Source organism: Aedes aegypti, chromosome 3, assembly GCF_002204515.2.
Source record: "Aedes aegypti strain LVP_AGWG chromosome 3, AaegL5.0 Primary Assembly, whole genome shotgun sequence".
Lineage (NCBI taxonomy): Eukaryota > Metazoa > Arthropoda > Insecta > Diptera > Culicidae > Aedes > Aedes aegypti.
The window spans coordinates 304,689,292-304,710,806 of NC_035109.1; the positions used below are offsets into that span (position 1 = coordinate 304,689,292).

At 39.3% G+C, this 21,515-nt stretch overlaps 2 protein-coding genes across 3 annotated transcripts in view; one reads left to right on the plus strand and one right to left on the minus strand.

Moving 5' to 3' along the window:
- Positions 1–21,515, minus strand: part of LOC5577306 (insulin-like growth factor-binding protein complex acid labile subunit) — a 583,048-nt gene that overhangs the window by 243,315 nt on the left and 318,218 nt on the right. Inside the window, exons 1-2 of one of the 2 annotated variants that reach the window (XM_021850183.1) lie at positions 15,960–15,971; positions 15,598–15,831 (exon numbers count right to left, since the gene is read on the minus strand). The gene's annotated coding sequence lies outside the window, so the exon portion shown is untranslated. Of the gene's footprint in view, positions 1–15,597; positions 15,902–15,959; positions 15,972–21,515 lie in introns of those variants that run through there. The other variant, XM_021850182.1, reaches the window with a different exon arrangement.
- LOC110677978 lies at positions 18,246–21,177 on the plus strand. Its single transcript, XM_021850181.1, has 3 exons — positions 18,246–19,480; positions 19,542–20,224; positions 20,304–21,177. Exons 1-3 carry the CDS (start codon positions 18,830–18,832, stop codon positions 20,812–20,814), a joined length of 1,845 nt encoding a protein of 614 aa, XP_021705873.1. The 5' UTR covers positions 18,246–18,829; the 3' UTR covers positions 20,815–21,177.

Sequence of the window (21,515 nt, forward strand, 5' to 3'; positions counted from 1 at the left end):
GGTCGCAATTCTTATTATATCCTGTTCAGGATAATATGCAAATTCTGCTCAGCATTCTAGGTAAACCATGCTCAGTATTCTAAACAAATGCTGCTCAGGATTCTGAGCAAGTCCTGCTAATGATTCAAAGCAAGTCCGGCTCAGGATTCTAAGCAAATTCTGCCCAGGATTCTAAGCAAATTATGCTCAAGATTCTGAGAAAATTCTGCTGAGAATTTTGAGCAAATTTCTCTCAAGATTTTGAACAAATCCTGCTCAGGATTCTGAGCAAATTGTGCTCAGGAATCTGTGCAAGTCTTGCTCAGGATTCTGAGCAAACCAAGCTCAGATTTTTGAGCAAATCTTGGTCACAAGACTAAGTAAATCCTACTGCTCAGGATTCTGAGCAAGTCCGGCTCAGGATTCTAAGCAAGTCCTTCTCCGAGTTCTGAGCAAGTCCTGCTCAGGATTCTGAGCAAGTCCTGCTCAGGATTGTGAGCAATCCTGCTCTGGATTCTGTACAACTCCTACTCAGGATTCTGAGAAAATCATGCTTAAAATTTTAAGCAAATTCTGAGCAAACCCTGCTCAGGAATTTGAGCAAATTCCTCTCAGGATTCTGAACACTCATAAGATGGATTCTGCGCAAATCCTGCTCAGAAATTTAAGCGAATCTTGATAGCAATTCTGAGTAAATTATACTCACGATTTTGAGCGATTCTTGCTGAGGATTATATGCAAATTTGCCTCAGGATTCTTAGCAAATCCTGCTCTGGATTCTGAGCAAATGCTGCCCAGGATACTAGGCAAATTATGCTCAGGATTCTGAGCAAATTTATTTCAATGTTCTGAACAAATCCTACTCAGGATTCTTTGCAAATTGTGCTCAGGGTTCTGAGCAAATTATGCTCAGGATTCTGAGCAAATCCTGCTCAGGATTCTGAGTCCTGCTCAGGATTATGAGCTAATTCTGCTCATGATTCTGAGAAAATTCTGCTCAGAATTCTGAGCAAATTTCTCTCAAGATTCTGAACAAATCCTGCTCAGGATACTAAGCAAATTGTGCTCAGGATGCTGAGCAAATCCTGCTCAGGATTCTGAGCAAATCCAACTCAGAATTCTGAGCAAATCCTGCTCGAGATTTCTGATTGAATCTTTTTCTGGAATCTGAGTAAGTCCTGCTCTGGATTCTAAGCGAATCCTGTTCAGAATTCTGAACAAATCCTGCTCAGGATTCCGGGCAAATCCTGCTCAGGGTTCTGAGCAAACCCAGCTCTGGATTGTGAGCAAATCTTGCTTTGAAGTCTGAGTAAATCTTACTCTGGAATCTGAGCGAATTCTGCTCAGAATTCTGAGTAAATCTTTTTCAGTATTCTGAGCACATCTTTCCAAGGATTCTTTGCAAATTCAGCTCTTGATTTTGAGTAAATCCTGCTCTGAATTCGAAGTAAATCTTGTTATGGATTCTGAGCAAATCTAGCTCCGGCTTATCCAGCTCTTGATTTTGAGCAAATCTTGTTCTGAGTAAATCTTGTTCAGGATCCTGAACAAATCCTGCTCAGAATTCTTAGCAAATCCTTCACAGGATTCTAAACAAATCCTGCATTTTGAGCAAACCTTGCTCAGGAATCTTGAACAATTCCTGCTCAGGATATTGAGCAAATTCTGCTCAGAATTCTGAAAAAAATCTTGCTAAGGATTCTGAGCAAATCCTGCTCTGAATTCTGAGCAAATCCAGCTCTGGATTCAGAGCAAATTCTGCTAAAAATTCTGAGTAAATCTTGCTCAGGATTCTGAGCAAATCCTGCTCATGATTTTGCGCAAACCCAGCTCTGGATTCTGAGCTAATCCTGCTCAGAATTCTAAGTAAATCTTGCTCAGGAATCTGAGCAAATCTAACTCTGGATTCTGAGTAAGCCCAGCTGAAGATTGTGAGCAACTCCTGCTCAGGATTCCGAACAAGTCCTGCTTAGGATTCGGAGCAACTCCTGCTCAGGATTCTATGCACATCGTACTCAGGATTCTGAGCAAATCCTGTTCAGAATTCTGAGCACATTCTACTCATGATTTCGAGCAAATTTAACTCAGGATTCTGAGCAAAGCCTGTCCATGATTCTGAGCAAATCCTGAACAACATACTGAGCAAGTCCTGCTCAGAATTCTGAGACAATTCTGCTCAGGATTTTGAGCAAATTTCTCTCAAGATTTTGAACAAATCCTGCTCAGGATCTGAGCAAATAGTGCTCAGGAATCTGTGCAAGTCTATCATGCTCAGGATTCGGAGCAAATCTTGGTCACAAGATTAAGTAAACCCTGCTCAGTATCTGAAACAAATACTGCTCAGGATTCTGAGCAAGTCCTGCTCAGGATTCTAAGCAAGTCCTTATTAGGGTTCTGAGCAAGTCCTGCTCAGGATTATGAGCAAGTCCTGCTCAGAATTCTGAGCAATCCTGCTCTGGGTTCTGTACAACTCCTGCTCAGGATGATGAGCAAATCCTTCTCAAAGTTTTAGGCAAATTCTGCTCAGCAGAATTCTGAGCATATCCTGCTCATGCATCTGAGCAAATTCCTCTCAGGATTCTGAACACTCCTAAGGTGGGTTCTGCGCAAATCCTGCTCAGAATTTTAAGCGAATCTTGATCGCAATTCTAAGTAAATTATACTCAGGATTCTGAGTGATTCCTGCTAAGGATTATATGCAAATTTTCCTCAGGATTCTGAACAAATCCTGCTCAGGATTTTGAGCAAATGCTGTCCAGGATTCTATGCAAATTTTGCTCAAGATTCTGAGCAAATTTCTCTCAATATTCTAAACAAATCCTGCTCAGGATTCTGAGTCCTGCTCAAGATTATGAGCTTATTCTGCTCAGGATTCTGAGCAAATTTCTCTCAAGATTCAGAACAAATCCTGCTCAGGATTCTAAGCAAATTGGGCTCATGATTCTAAATAAATCATGCTCAGGATTCTAAGCAAATTGTGCTCAGGATTCTGAGCAAATCCTGCTCACAATTCTGAGCAATTCCTGTTCAGGATTCTGAGCACATCCTGCTCAGAATTCGAAATAAATCTTGTAAAGGATTCTGAGCAAATCTAGCTCCGGCTTCTGAGCAAATCCTGCTCTTGATTTTGAGCAAATCCTGCCCAGGATTCTAAACAAATCATGCTTAGAATTCTGAGCAAATCTTGCTCAGGAATCTTGAGCAATTCTTTGTCAGGATTATAAGCAAATTCTATTCATAATTCTGAAAAAAAAATTTGCTAAGGATTCTGAGCAAATCCTGCTCTGGAATCTGAGCGAATTCAGCTTTAGATTCTGTGCAAATCCTGCTCAGATCTCTGAGTAAATCTTGCTCAGGAGCAAATCCTGCTGAAGATTGTGAGTAAATCCTGCTCAGGATTCTGAGCAACTCCTGCTCAGGACTCCGAGCAACTCCTGCTCAGGATTCCGAGCACGACCTGCTTAGGATTCGGAGCAAGTCCTGCTCAGGATTCTATGCACATCGTACTTAGGATTCTAAGCAAATCCTGTTCAGGATTCTGAGCAAATCCTGTTCAGGATTCGGAACAAATTCTACTCATGATTTTGAGCAAATTAAACTCAGGATTCTGAGCAAAGCCTGCTCAAGACTCTGAGAAAGTCCTGCTTAGTATTTTGAACAAGTCCTGTACAGGATTCTGAGCAATCACTGCCCATGATTCTGAGCAAATCCTGTTCAGTAGTTTCAGCAAGTCCTGCTTAGGGGTCAGAGAAAATCCTGCTCAAGATAATGAGATAATGTTGCTCAGAATTCTAAGCAAGTCTTGCTCAGGATTCTGAACAAATCCTGCTCAGGATTCTGAGCTAATTATTTTCAGGATTCTGAGTAAATTCTGCTTAAAATTTTGAGCAAAACCTGCTCATGAATCGAGAAAATAATGTTCACTAGTCTGAGTAAATCCAGATGGAATGTATGAAGATAGTATTCTTAGCAAATCTAGCTCAGGATTCTGAGCATGTCCTGCTCATGATTCTGAGTAAATCCTGCTGAAGATTCTGAGCAAATCCTGCTCAGTGTTCTGAGCAAGTCCTGCTCAGGGTTGTGAGCAAGTCATGCTCATGGTTCTGAGGAAGTCCCGCATAGGGTTCTAAACAAATCCTTTCCAGGATTCTTAACAAATGTAACACAGTTCTGAGCAAGTCTTGCTCATGGTTCTGAGCAAGTCCTGCTCAAGAATCTCAGCAAGTCCGGCTCAGGATTATGTGCAAGTCCCTTCGGGATTTTGAGCAAGTTCTGTCCAGAGTTTTGAACAAGCCTGGCTCAGAGTTTTGAGCAAGTCCTTCTTAAAGATCTAAGCAATTCCTGCTTTAATCTTCAGCAGTTCGATATGTCTAGCCCAGAATTCTGTGTCTTAATATTGTATAGGCTACAAGCATGACTTGTTTGACAAAGCATGTGTAAAAGCTAATGATCTAGGTCAGCCAAGATCCCCGCGGAAACCAGGCTTTCTTACCTACAACGTAACTAGTAATCTCTTGAAGGCTTATGGACATTCTCATATAGGCTCCGTTGAAAGTTATAGAAGACCTCTTTTGAGTAAAAGCCTACAAATCTATAAGTGTAACCAGTGATCTTTTGTAGACTTATGATAAGCTCTGTACCCATATGAGCTCATCAGACATGTTCCAAAGATCTCTTGTTACGTCCATAGATTCGAAGACTTACCCTAAAACAATCATTGATTTTGAATCTGGACACGGCATTTACCATTGACCCTGGTTGGCTGTGAACTTTATAAGATGTCAATAGGTTAATTTCAGAAACGTTACACGTTACGCTTATAGATCTGAAGACCTCTACTCGAAGAAGTTCATTGATAACCGGGATACGTGAAAGTTGGTTTACAATAATTGAACTGAACTGAGTTGGTTTACAATAGTTGAACTAAAGACCTAAGCCCAACAGCGCTCTTGGATAACTCTAAAAAGCCATATGATTCCAGACTTCATATAATATGATACTTTGGAATGATTTCTGATTGCGTCTGTAGCTACGAAGGTCTTCACTCACAGAATCTTTCGGATAACATTAAACAATCGTGGATTTTGAAACTTGATTGGATTTATTTTATTGAACCTGTTTGGCTGTAAACCTTATTCATTAATGTCAGAAAGATTACAAATTACGCTTGTAGATTTAAAGCCAATGATTATTGGACAATGTTAAGCACAGTGAATTTTATGATCGCAGAAAAGTGAAATCCTTGTTGATTTATCGTCAAGAGATTACTGGTTACGCTTGGTGATCTGAAGACCTAGTCTCAACGGAGTTCTTGGATAACTTTAGAAAACCGTTGGACCCCAAACTCGATAGAATATGTTTGTTTGAGTCTGTTTGGATATGAATTTTATTCATATAAACCTTCGAAAAATCTCTGGGTCGCTTGCAGATATGAAGGCCTTCACTCAAAGACCTTTTTGGATAAATATTGACAATCATTGATTTCGAATCCCGATAGCACCTACTGGCTTGAGCCTGTTTGAGTGTAAACCTTCTTCATTAACGTCAGAAAGTTCACTGGTTATGCAAGTAGATTTGAAGTCCTAAATTCAAATGAGTATTTGGATAACCCTAGATAGGCGTTGAACTGGAAACACAATAGATCATAATTGTTTGACATGAATTGCAATGATAATGATCCCGATGAGCACTGGTTACCTCTATAAGTCCGAATACCTCTACTCCAAGGATATCGTGAGTTCAAGAAGACATACTTTAGATCATCACGGAGGATATATTCACCAAGATACTTCCTTAGCTGCTTATGAGGTGCTCATAACACTAAGCTGACAAACAGGCTCTGGCCCAGTTGGAACGTAACACCAGAAGAAAGAAGAAAAACATGTTACCTTTGCTTAGCACAAGTTTCAATGTTCGAAGTACAGTCACGTCTCCTATAAGACGCTGCCACCCATTTTCCTTCCATGCCAATTTCTCAGCAGTGTCTCAAAGGATGTAGCTGATTTTTTGTATGTGACTGGGGCATAGTATGAGTTTATTAATTTCATCAGAATCTATAGAACATGTGACAGCAATAGTGTCTCCCAGGTTTGGAGCTTGTTTAGATGGGTTTTATCATGCACGATATAATCAGAGCCGTAGCAGTAGACGATAAATAGATTCTCATGATGTGCAGCGGATCATGATTTTTGGAGAAAGCGATACATTAATTAAAGTTTCTAGATTTACAAACCAGACACCAAAATTTGCCAATGGATAAGATACGAGTTTGATTACTTTTACTTTATTCTCAGACTTGGTATCTTCCTTCAACGAAATCGACAGTAGCGAGTGCCTCTTTCCCCGATTCTCGCTTTTCCGAACCGGTTCTATTGCCGAATAGATTCCAAAGCTACCTTCTTGCCTTCCCACATCTCCTTCTGGTACCAAAAAAACCGGATCATTCTCGACTGTGCGCCGCGCTGGCCAATAATCTTCTCGTAACAATCATTTAAATCTTCATATGTTATATCATTTGATGGTTACGAGCCCTTCGTCCCATTCCCTGTTTCGTCCACAATTGCCACAAACAGGAGAAGAGAGCCAATCTCGTTCGTTGGCAGCAGCTTGCTGGAAATATCAATAATTTGATCGCCATGGGCTACAGTGTTCCAGTGTTCTAAGAAGCTGGAAAAACCCGAAATTTCAAAAAAAAAGTTGTTTGTCTATATATTCGTTTTTTTCTTTTTTTTTTTAAATTCAGCTCACTTGGTCGTTCCATGAGCTGGCGCAATTGAATTGAAGTTAATATGGGATTTTCAGCTCAATCATATGATCAACAGCACATCAGGTTCAGGAAAAATGATGATTGCGTTCAATTGGACCCAGAATGTCAAAACCACTACTTGATGTAATAGCGAAGAATATTGTAGAAGATTGTACCATGATCAAAATTAATAAAGTTGGTGTTTTAACCATCTGAAGTGTATCATACAATACTGCTTGTATTTCTTCAACATAGCTTGGAGGTAGCCACTAAGCGCATCATAGCCACCTATGACGCTGGGCGAGCTGAGGCACATGTCGCATGCATATAAGTGACTGTTCGGGAGTGCTGATCTAAGCCTAACTTTCAACAACTGAAAGAGTAATGAAAATGAGATTAAATCCAAATACAACATTCTGCAATTATGTTCATTAAGGTATCAACTAGTGTATTTTTCATTCTGGGCTTATTTGAACGCGAACAATTAGTATACGGAACGAAACAGTGTCAAAGGATCAATTTTCAATATATTTGAGACGAATATCCCATACAAACTTCAAATCAAATGCGCCAGCTGGTGAAGCAACCAATTGAGTTGAAATTTTGAGAGAGTGTTTTTCTTACCCTAAGGCTCATATCTAGGGGGTGCCCCGTTGAGTTTTACAACTTTTTTGTTTAAGGGCCAGTCTAATGCTCAAACAGGATCGTGTTGGTTTTGACGACTACTGATTCGTTAGGAGAAAAACTGGCTTCTCAGTCTCGTCAAAATTGAAAACCGCTATTTTATCTTGTCCAACGTTTCGGTCCGTTTGAGACCTACTGCAGGGGCTCTAAATTATTATTTAATAATTCATCTAGACAATACGTATCATGAAACAAAAATTGTTTTTTGTTTCCCGATATGTATTACCCAAATAAATTATGATATAACCTTTAAGAGCTCTTGGAGAAGGCCCCAAAGGGACCGAAACGTTGGACAAGACAAATAAGCAGTATTCAATTTTGTCAAGACTGAGAAGCCATAATTTTCTATTAAGTAAAATAGGATCTGCCAACCTAAAACATGTTCCTCGTCTCTTGTTAAGATCGAACATTTGTAATTCTGCATAATTTTTGCCAGGATTATGGAAATTTGAACCACTATGTGGCCAAGACACATTAGCGCTTCAGACTCCGAGAGCTTGACTTCGGTTCGGCCGGCGCTGTTCGAATATCGTCTTTTTTTTTCTTGCTGTCGGAATCAGATTGGATTAGATGCAAATGTGATTTGTAGTTTTATGAGCCGTATAATTTGGTGGAATCATTTTCGACGACTGGCCGGCCATCGAACCGAAATTGATTGTGGGAATGCGTGGGAGGAATGAGCCATCCTATGGCGATGCAAGGTGATTTTTATGCGATTAGGGTGACCAAAGTCGACATCTCGTGGATCGACTCGACACCTCGTTGAGAATATGGTAACTTTTACTGTGGTCATGTTCACAAAGAGCCAATCGATCGAGTTGATTCTTATTTATGAAACGAGCTGCCTGGCTGGTGGCGATCTACAGACATGGACAGACAATAAATTATGGTCCAAAATGGCGAATTCAATTTTTACAAGAGTTATGTTTTTTGGCGAGGAGCGTACGAGTTCGTTGGAATTTCATATTATGCCTTTCGGTGCCTTGCTCCAGCTAAGAAATTGGAACGATTTGCACATATCGAAGGTGTTATTCTCGTGTGGTTTTGGTTAATTATGTGCGAAAATTGATGGTGGATCGTAAATTTCCGAGCGGAGACAAATTTGGTTGAGGGGGCTGGAAGCAACTAAAGGTGCGAAAGAGAATCGTTTTCGGGTGCTCGATGAAGCGAGGTGTGGAATATTGGAAGATGGATAGCATTAATTAGGTGGATATAGTGACATATTTGAATGTTTTCGGGTATTTTGAGCGATGAACGGTAATACATATATGGTTGATAAGATAAGTTGTACAATGCAAACATATTTTACTGTTCACCACGATACACTTGAATCAATCGAAATCCTGTTTATTAGTCTGAAAGAATCCGATAGAATTCTGTTCACAATTTCAGCAGAATCTTGCTCAGGATTCAAACAGAATCCTGTATAGGATCCCGAAAAAATACTTTTCAGAATTCGGACAGAATCCTGTTCAGGATTTAGACAGAATCCTGTTCAGGATTTTAACAGATTCCTGTTCAGGATTCCGACAGAATCCAGCTCCGGATTCCGACAGAATCCTGCTCAGAGTTCCAATAGAATCCTGTTCAGGATTCCGGCAGAATTTTGTTCAGGATTCGAACAAAATCGTATTCAGGATCCAGGCAGATTCCTGTTCAGGATGGCGACAGAATCTTATTCAGGATTCCGAAAGAATCCTGTTAAGGATTCCGGCAGAATACTGTTCAGACTTCCGGCAAAATTCTGTTAAGAAATTTGACAGAATCCTGTTCAGGATTTCAACAGATTCCTGTTCAGCACTCTGTAAAACTCGCTACAACGCAATAAAGATATGCAAATGATCAGAATTTACATTTCAGAGTTTTAAGATGCCAAACTTATATATGTAACTTGCTTGCCGCAAAGCAAAACGGCCCGGCATGGTAAATAATGCGTATCAACATATCAAACTGAACCATCCCGAAAGGCATCGACATCCTCCGCCTTCCTCCAACAACAAAGTCGTCGTTTAACACTGACAGTGATTGTTGAGTTTCGGAAATCTCGTGTGCTGGTCGTGTGATCCTCCTCATCCTCCCAAAAACCCACCACATCGCCGACTTGAAGGGATGACAGATGGCTCTCCGTATGCGAGCGAGCTTGATGACTTATTTCCAGATTACTCTTTGTTTTCCACCGGTGGGCCGTGAACGGGAGACGTTGCTATCTTACGTTCCGCGTTCGTATGCTTCCTTTCTGTATGCATAATTTCGATGATTAATCTCTCGAACGAGATTGAACTCTTGATTTTGTTGGAAGGGCCACGGTGCTTCATTTTCTGTTATTATCGAAAAATTTTGGTTCAAAAGTTTGAGAGCTCCAGAATCAGTATTTGTGGGAATATTTTTAGTTGAGTTCTGAAAGCATTAGGAGAAACCTTCCATTTTTGCAAGTATAAAGAAAATACATCCAAACTTGTTTGCAATCTACTACATTTGACACATAGGCTTCGTCCTTTAGCGGAGAGGCCTGTTTCATCAGCAAACAAAGATTTTTTACATCCCTGAGGTAACTCAGGTAAGTCAGATATAAAGGCAGGGACAGGAAACTATATGTTTCCAAGAAAACTTATTATTTCATAAATTATTTGATAATTTTTCAGTAGATTTGTGGCAAAGTTTTTCTAAATACTTTTCGATATTTTCTATATAATTTAAGTTTAATCAAATTCCTCCACGAATATTTGAGGGTGGCTTAAGAACTTTAGCAAATCATTTCGATGGTTTTCAATGAATGTAGAGCTATTTCAGAGGGTAGGGTCAATTAGTTTTCTCGTTTCAGAGAGTGAGCAATGGCGCTTAAACCAAAATACTTTAGCTAAAACACGAGATGGAAATACCTGTGTCCCATCTCGCTTACAGTGAATCCTAGACCATGCTCCTCCCTATCATCTTACTCCTTGACATCTATGAGGGAGTCGGTGAGACGCTGGCCTCTCTTTAAGTAGATGACATATCATCATTATCCTTCCGTTTTCTCGTAACGCAGAAGATGGGTGTGGCCGGCAATGGAATTTGTCATGTCTTACCATCTCTGGCTTCCTTTTGAATAGCTATTCCATCCAAAATAGTTTTTCGTAAGTAATTGGAATAAAGGTGGTGAAGTTAATAACATGACAGTTTTCAGAATGTAATCTACGAAATACTCCGTTAACACACAACGAAACGCAACGCTTTTGCATGACGCTTTGAGGAACTTCGTACAAAAGTCTTACCATACTCCAAAATTCAATATTTTAAAGAATCTAAAAAAAGGTAAATCATAAAAGTTTGCAGGATTGTTTTTTTATACGTTTGGTTCCTGATTCCTGAAAGTTAATCAGGAACTCCATTTTCAAAGTAATGCAAAAGTTTCTACTAAGGTTTAAATCCATTGAAATCTTACATTTTCGCGTTAAATTTCTACAGTACTACAAATAGTCGATAAAAGACCCTTCAAGAAAGTTTGTTAGGAATTTCTAAAGATATAAAAAATGGGCTCTACATCAATGTGTTCACCATAGCACAGTTTATACAAAATATTATTCTTGATTTTAGTTACAAACACTACCAGTAAAAATAGAAAACCAGTAAAGTAGAAAAAAGAACAAGAGTTTTTTTTAGTAAATCCTACAAGAACCACTTAATCTTTTCTGTGAGGTACATTGTCAACAAGTTTAAGAAACGCTGCTGTTTTGATTCTTGAATTTCACGACAGGAATTTAGTATTTTTGTTTCGAATTATATTTTAGCTGCAATTATTCAAAATGTGTCCAACAAAGTTCTTTTTTGTATAAGTTTCTTTAAAAACCTGATATGGAGTGATTCCTAGAGGAATTTGTAAGGTTATCCCTAAAAAAGTATTGGGATATTCCTGGACAAGTTTTTGAACCAAAAAAAAAGAAGATTGAATACATTTTTTAATCTAATTTATGAAAAAATCCTGAAATTACCATCCGCAAAAAATTGGAGTTATTTTTAGAACCTTAAAAAATACTTGATGGAACTTGTGGAGATTTTGTTTTTGAGAAGTTCAAGAATAAATTGCAAAATCCTAATGAATTTGGTGAAAAATGTCTGCAAAAATATCCCAAAAGAATCGTGAGTGCGGTTTAAAGAAAAAAAAATCTGTGAAAAATGCTTAGATGAATTTTTGGTAAGTTTTTCGGAAGAATCTTACGAAAACAGCTCTCTAAGAAATGCCTGAACAAACAACAAATTGCTCGGGAAATCTCTGAGTGTTTTCGCGGAAAGTTTTTGAAAAAACAGTTGAACGTACTCCACTAGGAACTTTGAAGGAATGTTAGAATTCTTCAAAAAAATCTTAGTTGAGGCTGATTTACTGCTGACAAGAAAAGTAATGCGTGGCAAATTACTTCCGTGAAATGGTCAAGAAAATAACATTTCTTCGACCGCAGTATGAAGTTGAGAGGAATTGTCACATAAAATAGGAAATTTCTTGACCCATTCAATTAAAGAATTTCTTTACTTTCTTTCTTCGCCATGCTTAGCTTTAGGCAAAATAGAAAAAAAATACTTTCGAGAGAGTCAATGGAGATGTTGCTCCTTGATTTTAGATTAATCTAAAAATTAATTATGTGTGAAAAATACAGAAACATTTGCGGAGAACTTCTCTGAGAAATCATGAATAACTTTTTCCCAATTGAATTCTTTTTAACTGCTCATGAAATTTTGTGGAATATTACGAGGAACCCTTAAAGTAATACCCTGAAGAGTTTTTTTTTTGCATGAAATGGAATAAGTACCAAGAGGACCTTCCAGGAGAAATGATTAAAATAATTTCTAATGCATTCACCGGCGGAATACTTCAAGAGATATTTTTAAGCAATTCGACAGAGATTCTTCTAGAAATTTTCTGGAGAGATCTGGTGAGAAGTCTGAAAATGGTTTTTCGTGTGAGTTTCAGGACGAGCACAGTGAAAACTGGAAGAGGAATAGAGGAATATTCTTGAAGAAATCACTGAAAAGTACGAACACAATTCGTGAAAAAATTCCTGTCGGAAATGTCTCAAAGGAATTTCTGCAAAACACATGGTTGAATACTTGAGAAAATCATGGAAGAATCACAAACAACATTCCATGTGAGTTTTATGCTAGTAATCTTGAAGGATTTTCGACTGGATTACAAAAAGAATAAATATTTTCCGTAGCGAAAAAAGATATTTTTTTTTACCTCTCACTCTTCTTAAGAAATATCATTGCTTTGCCGAAATCGTACAGTTGCTGCCGGATCCTTTTATTGTCGGCATTGTCTTTGGAAGTTTTTCCTTATATTCCTCCGAGAGTTTATTTTACAAACCCTCTGGAAGCGCCCTGGGAATTCCTTCGAAAATCATCCTAGGAGCTCCGCATGGAATTCCTCCAGAAGTTTTGAACATTCTACCAAATGCTCCAAGTTTGTCTAGACGTTGCACTATAAGTTATTCTGGGTGTTCCTTCATGAGCTTTTCTGTAAGTCATTATAGAATTTCCTGGTAGTTCCTGTAGGAGTTCCTTCGAAAGTTCCTGTAGGAGTTCTTCACAAGTTGTTACAAAAGTTCATCTGGATGTTCCTGTAGCAGTTAATCCGAAAAATCTCTAGGAGTCCCTCTGGAAACTACTTCACATGTTCTTGTCACTTTTTGTCGAAAGTTCCTCGGATTTCTTCCGGAAGTTTCACAAGGAGTTTCTTCAAAGTTCCTCTGGGTGACCTTTCGGAAGTTCCTCTATGATTTTATCTAAAGAGTTCTTCTGTAAGTTGCTGTAGAATGTATCCCCGATTTTTCTGTGTAAATTTCTCTAGTAGTTCTTCCAGCAGGTCCTCTAGAAGGTTTTCCGTAAGTTCCTTCAGAATTTCTTTTGTAAGATCCTTTAAAATTTCCTCCTGAAGCTCCATTAGAAGTTCATCTGGAAGTTTCTCTAGGATTTATTCTGGAACTTTTTGGAAGTCTTTCTAGTTTTTTTTAAAGATCCTCTAGAAGGTCTTAGATTTTTTCCGGAAATTTTTCTAGGTTTTTTTCTAAAGTTCGTGTAGGAGTTTCTCCAGATGTAGGAGTTCCTTCGGAAGTTCCTGTACGAGTTATTGCTAGAGTTCATCTTGAAGTTCCTGTAGCAGTTGATCCGAAAAATCCCTAGGAGCTCCTCTACAAACTACGCCATATGCTCTTATAAAAGATTTTACCGAAAGTTCCTCATAGGAGTTCCTTGGGAAATTCTTGTAGGAGTTCCTTCGGAAATTACAGCAGGAGTTCTTCCAGAAGTTCCTGTAAGAGCAGTAGGAGTTCCTTCGAAAATTCCTTTAGAAGATCCATAAATTCCTGTAGGAATTCCTCCGGAAGTTCCTGTAAGAGTTCCTCTGGATGTTTCTGTAGGAGTTTCTGTAGGAGTTCCTCAGGAAAATCCTGAGCGTTCCTCCAGATATTCCTTGAACGAGTTCGTCCGGAAGTTCCTGTAAAAGTTCCACCAGAAATTGCAGTAGTGGTTCCTCTGGAAGTTCCTGTTAGAATTCCTCCGGAAGTTTGGTAGGAATGCCTCCGGAACTTCTGTAACAATTCCTCCGGAAGTTCTGTAGGAATTTCTCCGGAAGTTCCTGTAGGAGTTCCGTTGAAAGTTTATGTAGGAGTTTCTCTGGAAGTTTCTGTAGGAGTTTTTCCGGAAAATGTCTGTAGATAACCTTGAGGAATTCCAGGAGTGATTTTTCAAGAAATTTACGGCAAGATATACTGAAAGATTTCAAGCGTCGGAATAAAAAAAAAATCAAAAATTCTCTGATGAATTGCTAGAAAAAATATGTTGGTTCACCTTTGGAGAAAAAGAAATACCACGGAAGATTCACACAGGATTCTTTATATATGATATCCGGAAATTTTTAGGAAGTGATGACATAACAATTCCTGGATGAATAATTAACACTTACAGGTACGATTTTCTAGAACTATCAATTCTTATCAGACATCGAGATGGGCTCATTAAATGCCGTCATAATTTTGGCCCCAAAATTTGCGCATACAAATTTTTTGGTATCTTTCTTCACATGACAGACGTTCTCATCGAACATAAGTCTTGCTTTTTATGAAGCTTTAATATTATTTAGATCACTTTTGCTAAAGTGAAGTAAATAATATTCTTGAGAAAGCCCTTTCCAAACAATACCAGATTGGGTTCTCTTTTTCATAATGATTACTTGGGCTGGGGAAAATTCAAGTAAATCATTTATTCCACATTTAATCTCTTCAGGTGACTTATAGTCACTTGAAAGACCTTTCAAAACAACTTTGAACATACGTTCAGTTTTGTCATCATAAGTAAAACAATTGTACTTCTTCTCTCCGAGATATTTGAGAGGAAGTTCGCGATCTCTAAGAGTTTCCGGCAAAACGCGACAGTTTCCTTTCTTTGCGATTTGGAAGGGAACCTTGATTTCCCTAATGGAGTTCAAGATCTCCTGTCTAAATACTCCATATTGAAAACAACTGACCACGATTGGCGCCACTCTTTGCTTCCTCATTTGAACCAAAGAGCCTGGTTCAGAGGCTGCTTCGATTTGTTGTACGGAAAATTTGTCTAGAGCATCGAACTGATTGCTCATTTCGATGCAAATATCAACATTATCCATTTCACCCTTGGAAGAAAGCGCGCATTCCGGAGAAACGTCCTTCTTTCCACTTTTGCCACTTTTAGTGACAGTTTTAAAACCCATTTTTTTGGAAGAAAAGTTATGTCTTCAAAAGGCAGTAACTCAAAATTTCGTATATGACCAAACTGTCATTAAATGTGTTGATGGTAATTTTCTTATTTTAATAAAAACTACGAATGGAGCACCGTGATGCCGGTCTGTTGAGAAAAGTATGTTTAATATGTTTGACAAAAGCCGAATGCTCTGATTTAATTTGCAAGACCTGAACAATGCGTCATTGGAGGTGATATTCAATTTCAAAATTCTCGAATGTGAGAAGCAAAATGAAGGCTGTTTCGATGGGTTGACAAACGAAGTTCCTCCATACAGTGGTAAGAAGAGACGTGGAGCGAAGGTACTTATCCGCGGTGTCTTAAAATTTAATGCACTCCTTTCGGCGCGGTCGCTGTTAAACAACTGCAGCACCGGTAACGACGACGACGCAAGTGTAAGGCTAAACAACTATGTGCAACGAAACTCTATTAAAATTCCTTACCTTTTATATCTCGCGTAGAAGATCTCCGGTTTTCCTGCACTGCGAAGCTTGGCCTCGTCTCTCCTTTCTCTCTCTCTCGCGTTATGTCTCTTCCTCCTGTTTCCTTTCACTCGCTCAAGCGCGCTCGTGTTCCACTACGGACGGCGGGATGTTGCTAAGCTTGCATCATCCTCTGGCACTGACACTGACTGCACTGACAAAGCTCGGGATACTGCTGCTGCTGGTGATAGTGCTCTTGGGATTCGGTCGCGGTGGTCGGGTTCAAGGTGTGCTTGTATTCCATTATGTTACAATTAGTCGTCACCTGAAAAAGGCAATACACAAACGCGATGCAGTGAGAAACTTGCGAGTCAGTGTGTGACGATGCTGCTGCTGCTGCTGCTAGCAGCAGATGAGGAGAAGGTTAATGCCAAGCGAAATGGAAATCGGGAAATGCGAGATGTAAGAAATGCACTCCGCTGCTGCTGTTGGACTAAGGGGTGTTTGGCGAATCTAGCCGGTCAAAATCTTAAATCGTACACTTTGGGTTTATTATTAGAACTCCAAGCCTGAAAGATTTCCTTTAAAAGCTGGTATACTTGAAGGCAGCATTTTGGAATGAATATATTACGATATTTTCACGTCAGACTTACCTGAATTGCCCCAGGGATGTCAAAAATCTTTGTTTGCGTACGACACAGGCCTCTCCGCCAAAGGACGAAGTCTGCGTGTCATCTGTAGTAGATTGCAAAAAAGTTATAATATAGAAGATATTTTTTCTTCATACCAGCAAAAATTGAAGATTTCTCCTAATTCTTCCAAAACTATAATATTCCCACATAAAGCAAAAGCTCTTTATTTAAAACCTCATATACAGAAAATACATTCAAAATTCGAGCGTATTTCAAAAATGACTTTTGGTCATACATATTGGCCAAAGACCCCTCAGTGCGTTGGTTGTTGGCTGCTGCTCCGAACCAAACGACGATTCACATCGCGAATAATGTACGCTGCTCGCGATATACAATGTGACGCGGAGAGAAAAAGTTGCACTATCGGGTTGGCGAGATCATCGGCGTTGGACCCAGGATGTCTCCACTTGGCGGCGGATGGAATGCATACAAGATATGGAAGAGCGGGGACGGACGGACAGACGGAGGCAAGGATTGGAATAAATGTATTATTTAAGCATAAATTTATCGATTCAACGAACAAGGTGTTTTTCATCCGGCACCTCATTGAGATGTGTCCGTTCTTTGTAGAAGTAGAAGTGTTGCTGGTACAAGAAATGGCTGAGCACTGTTTCATATGGCTAGTGTACATGGTTGAATGGTTGTAGGAATCATTCACCCTTAAGTGTGCTGTTTACAGGGTTTTCGAGGACAAATGTATCTCTGAATGCAACTGGGACTTAACATATAATAAATTTTAGCCGAGGATACAACCTCCTATTGCAGGAAAACATCAGGCAACCTAAATTTGGCGAAACAATGAAACTTCATAATTTCGTAGAACGTAAAACTCACATTTCAATGGTATAGCTGTGTTGTGGATCGACTAAAACCGTTAATGTCAGTCGTAATTCATCAGCTTAGGTTACAAAATGATGGATCGACAACCAGGAAGGACCGTCCATCATAGCTCAAGTCCTCACAAGCCCTTACCTCACGCTTCCGTGTAGGTATCAAACGATGATAAAGATCACCAGCTAAGGGTTGCGTACTTAGCTGGTAAAGCAACCTGGGCACAGTTGTCCTGACATCAGCTAGTGACGGGGTGCGTTTCGAGCGTCTGTTCACCAGGAGGTGCGACTCAAACAGCGTATGTTCAAGTATCCAGCGGCTGAGTATGAAATATTGTATCACGTCAACTAAACCAAAGGTGGCAGCCCCATAAACATAACGTAGGTAGCGCGACCCAGGTAAGGTAGCATACCGAATTTCTCACCTCTCACGAAAAATGCAGAAAGAACCATTAACGAACGATATTTTCGGCAACCGACCAGGCAACGGAATAAGGACTATGAATGGAAACTTAGTACCTGGAATGTCAGGACATTAAATGAACCCGGCCGAGCGAGACTTTCCGCTCGTGAACTGCAGAAGGTTGGATTGGGCGTGGCCGCCATTCAAGAAGTGCGAGAGCCTAGAACTGGAGAATGTAATTCCGAGCAGTTGATGGGATCACTAGCTGCCAACACTACGTTCAAATATAAGTTGATCCCATCGCCAACATTACGCCAATATAACGTCTACCGTAGTGGCGGCGATATAGCAGATAATGGAGTAGGTTTCATAGTGATTGGGCAGCAGATGAAACGCGTTATGAAGTAGAAACCGATTAGGGAGCCGATGCCGGTTATGGACCCTTTGCGTATTATGGACCCTTTAGCTACTTTTTGAATTATTTCTGCATGAGTATCGCATTTCAAAACAAGAATTATGATAAATCAGTGAATAAAAATCAAAATTCATGTTTTAAAATGTTGTTCATTGCAACTTTTTCACGAAAACACTATTATTTTAGCAAAATAAGATCAGCACGTAATGGAACTGTCCTATGTTAGCAATTATGCTATAGGATAGAACATACTGTTTGAATTAATACAATATCATTATCATTAAAATTTCTTTTTTTTTTTTTTCGCTGGTACCAAGTATGAACTCTAAACTTTGAGTGCTAAACAAAAGAAAGTGATAATTATTGCCATTTCAACTAAAATTTCTGGTGTCCATTATAGGGTTGGTTGAAACACCCCTGTTGCGTATTTGACAATTGCATTTGTAAACAGACGGAATTTGTTATACTCGCACCGGATCAGTGAATAATTGCGTTAAAAATGGGAAAAACTAATAAGTGCCGATATAAATATACAGAATCCGACGTCCAATCGTGTGTTAACGCGATTCGGAACCATGTTCCGATAAAACAAGCTTGCAAACAGTACCATGTTCCGCGCTCTACCGTGAAGTATCGCCTGGGAAAAAACTGGTCAGGAAAGACCAGACGTGGTCCGCCAAGTGCGCTTTCCGAAACGGAAGAAGACGAAATTGTGGCATGGATCAAAAGGATGGCCAGAAAAGGTTTCCCAGTAACCAGACAACATTTAATTCTGGCTGTCAAAGAACATCTCAGAAAGCATCCTCGTCCGGAAGGTTGTAACATGAACGCAGGTAAGTGATTCATTATTGTCTCCTACATTAGTGTTTTATTCATACTAACGATTCTAGGACTACGATGGTATCATGCTTTCATGAATCGTCATCCGGATTTGACCATACGGAAACCCGAGGAAGTGTCAGCAGCGTCTGCTACCGTCACCGAAGAAAACATACGCAACTGGTTTCGTACGGTGGGAGAAATTCTTGAGGAAGAAGGACAGCTCCATGTATTGAGTGACCCACTTCGAGTTTTTAACGGTGATGAAATCGGATTCTGTTTGGATCCCGAAACAAAAGCAGTAATCTGTCCAAAATCGGAGAAAAACGTGTACGTGATTGACACAGGATCCAAAAAGAACATAACTGTTTTGAATACCTATGGAGCTTCCGGAGTCGCGGTCCCACCATGTGTAGTGCTCCCTTATCAACGAATTCCGCTCAACGTTACGAAGAGCTTTCCCACAGACTGGGGAGTCGGGAAATCTGAGACCGGATGGATGACTAAGGAAGCATTCATGGCATACATCTCCAATGTTTTTCATCCTTATTTGATCCGAGAGAAGATTCCACTTCCGGTCATATATTTCGTAGACGGTCACCGAAGCCACACCCCTTTCGAAATTGCTGAAGAGTGCATAAAATTGGACATAATACTCATATCACTGTACGCCAACTCAACACATATCTTACAACCAGATGATGTAGCAATATTTCGATCGCTTAAAGCAAGCTGGACTAATCAGGTACATTTTTATTATTTCTTTTCCTAATAATCCATTTCAAATGATTGATTTAAAACCACAGGTTCGCATATGGCAAACAGAACATCCCGGGAAAGTCATTAGGCTGGACCAATTTGGCGGCATATTGAACATGGCAATAAGAGCATCCTTCAAACCACAAACCGTTATCAACGGTTTTAGAGTGTGTGGTCTTTATCCATTCGACGCTGATGCCGTCGACTATACAAAATGCATCGCAGGCAAACAAGACGACCAACCATCATCATCAAGAGCATCCAAGAAAGTTGAAGAAAGCGTCCTGATACCTTGCCGTGACATTCAAAACGCAGTCAATACAGTTTCAATTAGAAAGGCAGCGTTGTATCGATTGGTCGATCCTGACGATTTTGCGACTGAGACTGAGAAGGCTGTTTGTTTTATATATAAAACGATACTAGCACCGTTTGATCAGCGCAATATTCCTGATGTGGCAACATTGTCTGAACCGGAAGAAGCTGCAGTACGTGAGCCATTATGTGACGAGGAGCTTGAATTTCAAAACATCAACAACTCTATCACGTTTGACCAGAGCAGCAGTTCCCTTGACTATGGATCAGATGGTCACAGCGACAAATCAACTCAAACTGATACGGTAGATACAAAGCAAAAATCATTGGATCAGGTGTCTTCAGCGTCCGAGAGCATGCAGACCACAATTATAAGTCAACAGCAACTGACTGATTTAGATCGTAACGATTTTTGTCGGTAAGTTTAAAAACAATATGAAAATCAAATTTGAATAATTACCAAAAATTGATAATTATGAATTATTCTTTTAATCAAGCATAATCGAGCAATCGGAAATAGTGTATGCAGATAACGTGGACGATTTTCCAAAACCATTTCAGCAGGATGAGACAATGTGCAGTGGCATAGGAATCGAAAGTAAGGAAGATTCTGGTTACGAAACCCACCAAGCCACCGTTGATTCGATCAGCGAGAATGAATGCAACGTAAGCCAACAGTCGGTTGAAAATGGAGTCGCAGAAAATATGATTGCCAAAACATCAACATCTATTTTTGATGAGCCACCGACGCCAACAAAGAAGCGGAAGAAATTCAAGCAAGCCAAAAGTCCTCCTGTACTTACATCCAAAAAGCGGCTGGAGCTCCATCAGGCGAAACAAGTGGAAAAGGAGAACATTCGTTTGGAGAAGCAGAGAAAATCTGAAGAAAAACGAAACGAACGAATAAAGAAAGCGGAGTTGAAGAAGTTGTCAGCTATCACAAAATTGGAAGAGAAATTGATGCGCTTGAAGAGTATTGAAAATGATGCTGCTTTGAAGAATTGTTGAACTTGCAGTAACGGTTGAATGTATTTGAATTTGAAAAAATAAAGTAACAAACGCGTGGTGGTACATGTATTGGTCAAACATTTTTTTATAAAATTGAAGAAAAGAATCTACGCCTGCAATCAACTCTCCATATTCGATATTTGATATCTTGATACCGAGTTAGAGAACCATAGCAAGAGCTGGTTATTATTATTATTATTATTATCTATTAACTTGATACATTCCTAAAATATCGTATCGAATAGGCTATATTTACTATACGTCGGGTTCTAGACAAATTAAACTACAACAGTCAATAAACTTGACTTACAAAGTTAAAGAGCACTCTTAATAAGCAATTTGTTAGTCGATTTGATTAACTAAATCGTGTTTAAATATCTAGAATAAATAATAATCTATTATGTCACATTGCCACACAACATACAAATGTAAAAATTGTCAATTGGTAGAAAAAAGCTTTCAGTTAATAACGGTAGAAGTGCTCATAAGATCACCAAGCATAGAAGCAGGCTCTCCAGTTGAGGCGTAAAGCCAGAAAGAGGAAGAACATGTAATTGGGCAAATATGAATGCGACAATCAGCACAAACGCCTATGATACTAAGTGTTGTCTAAACACCCCAGCTACCATTCAACGCTTTATTGTCCATTTTTCATGTATATTATATTATACATGGGACAGTTATGTGAATTAATAACAACA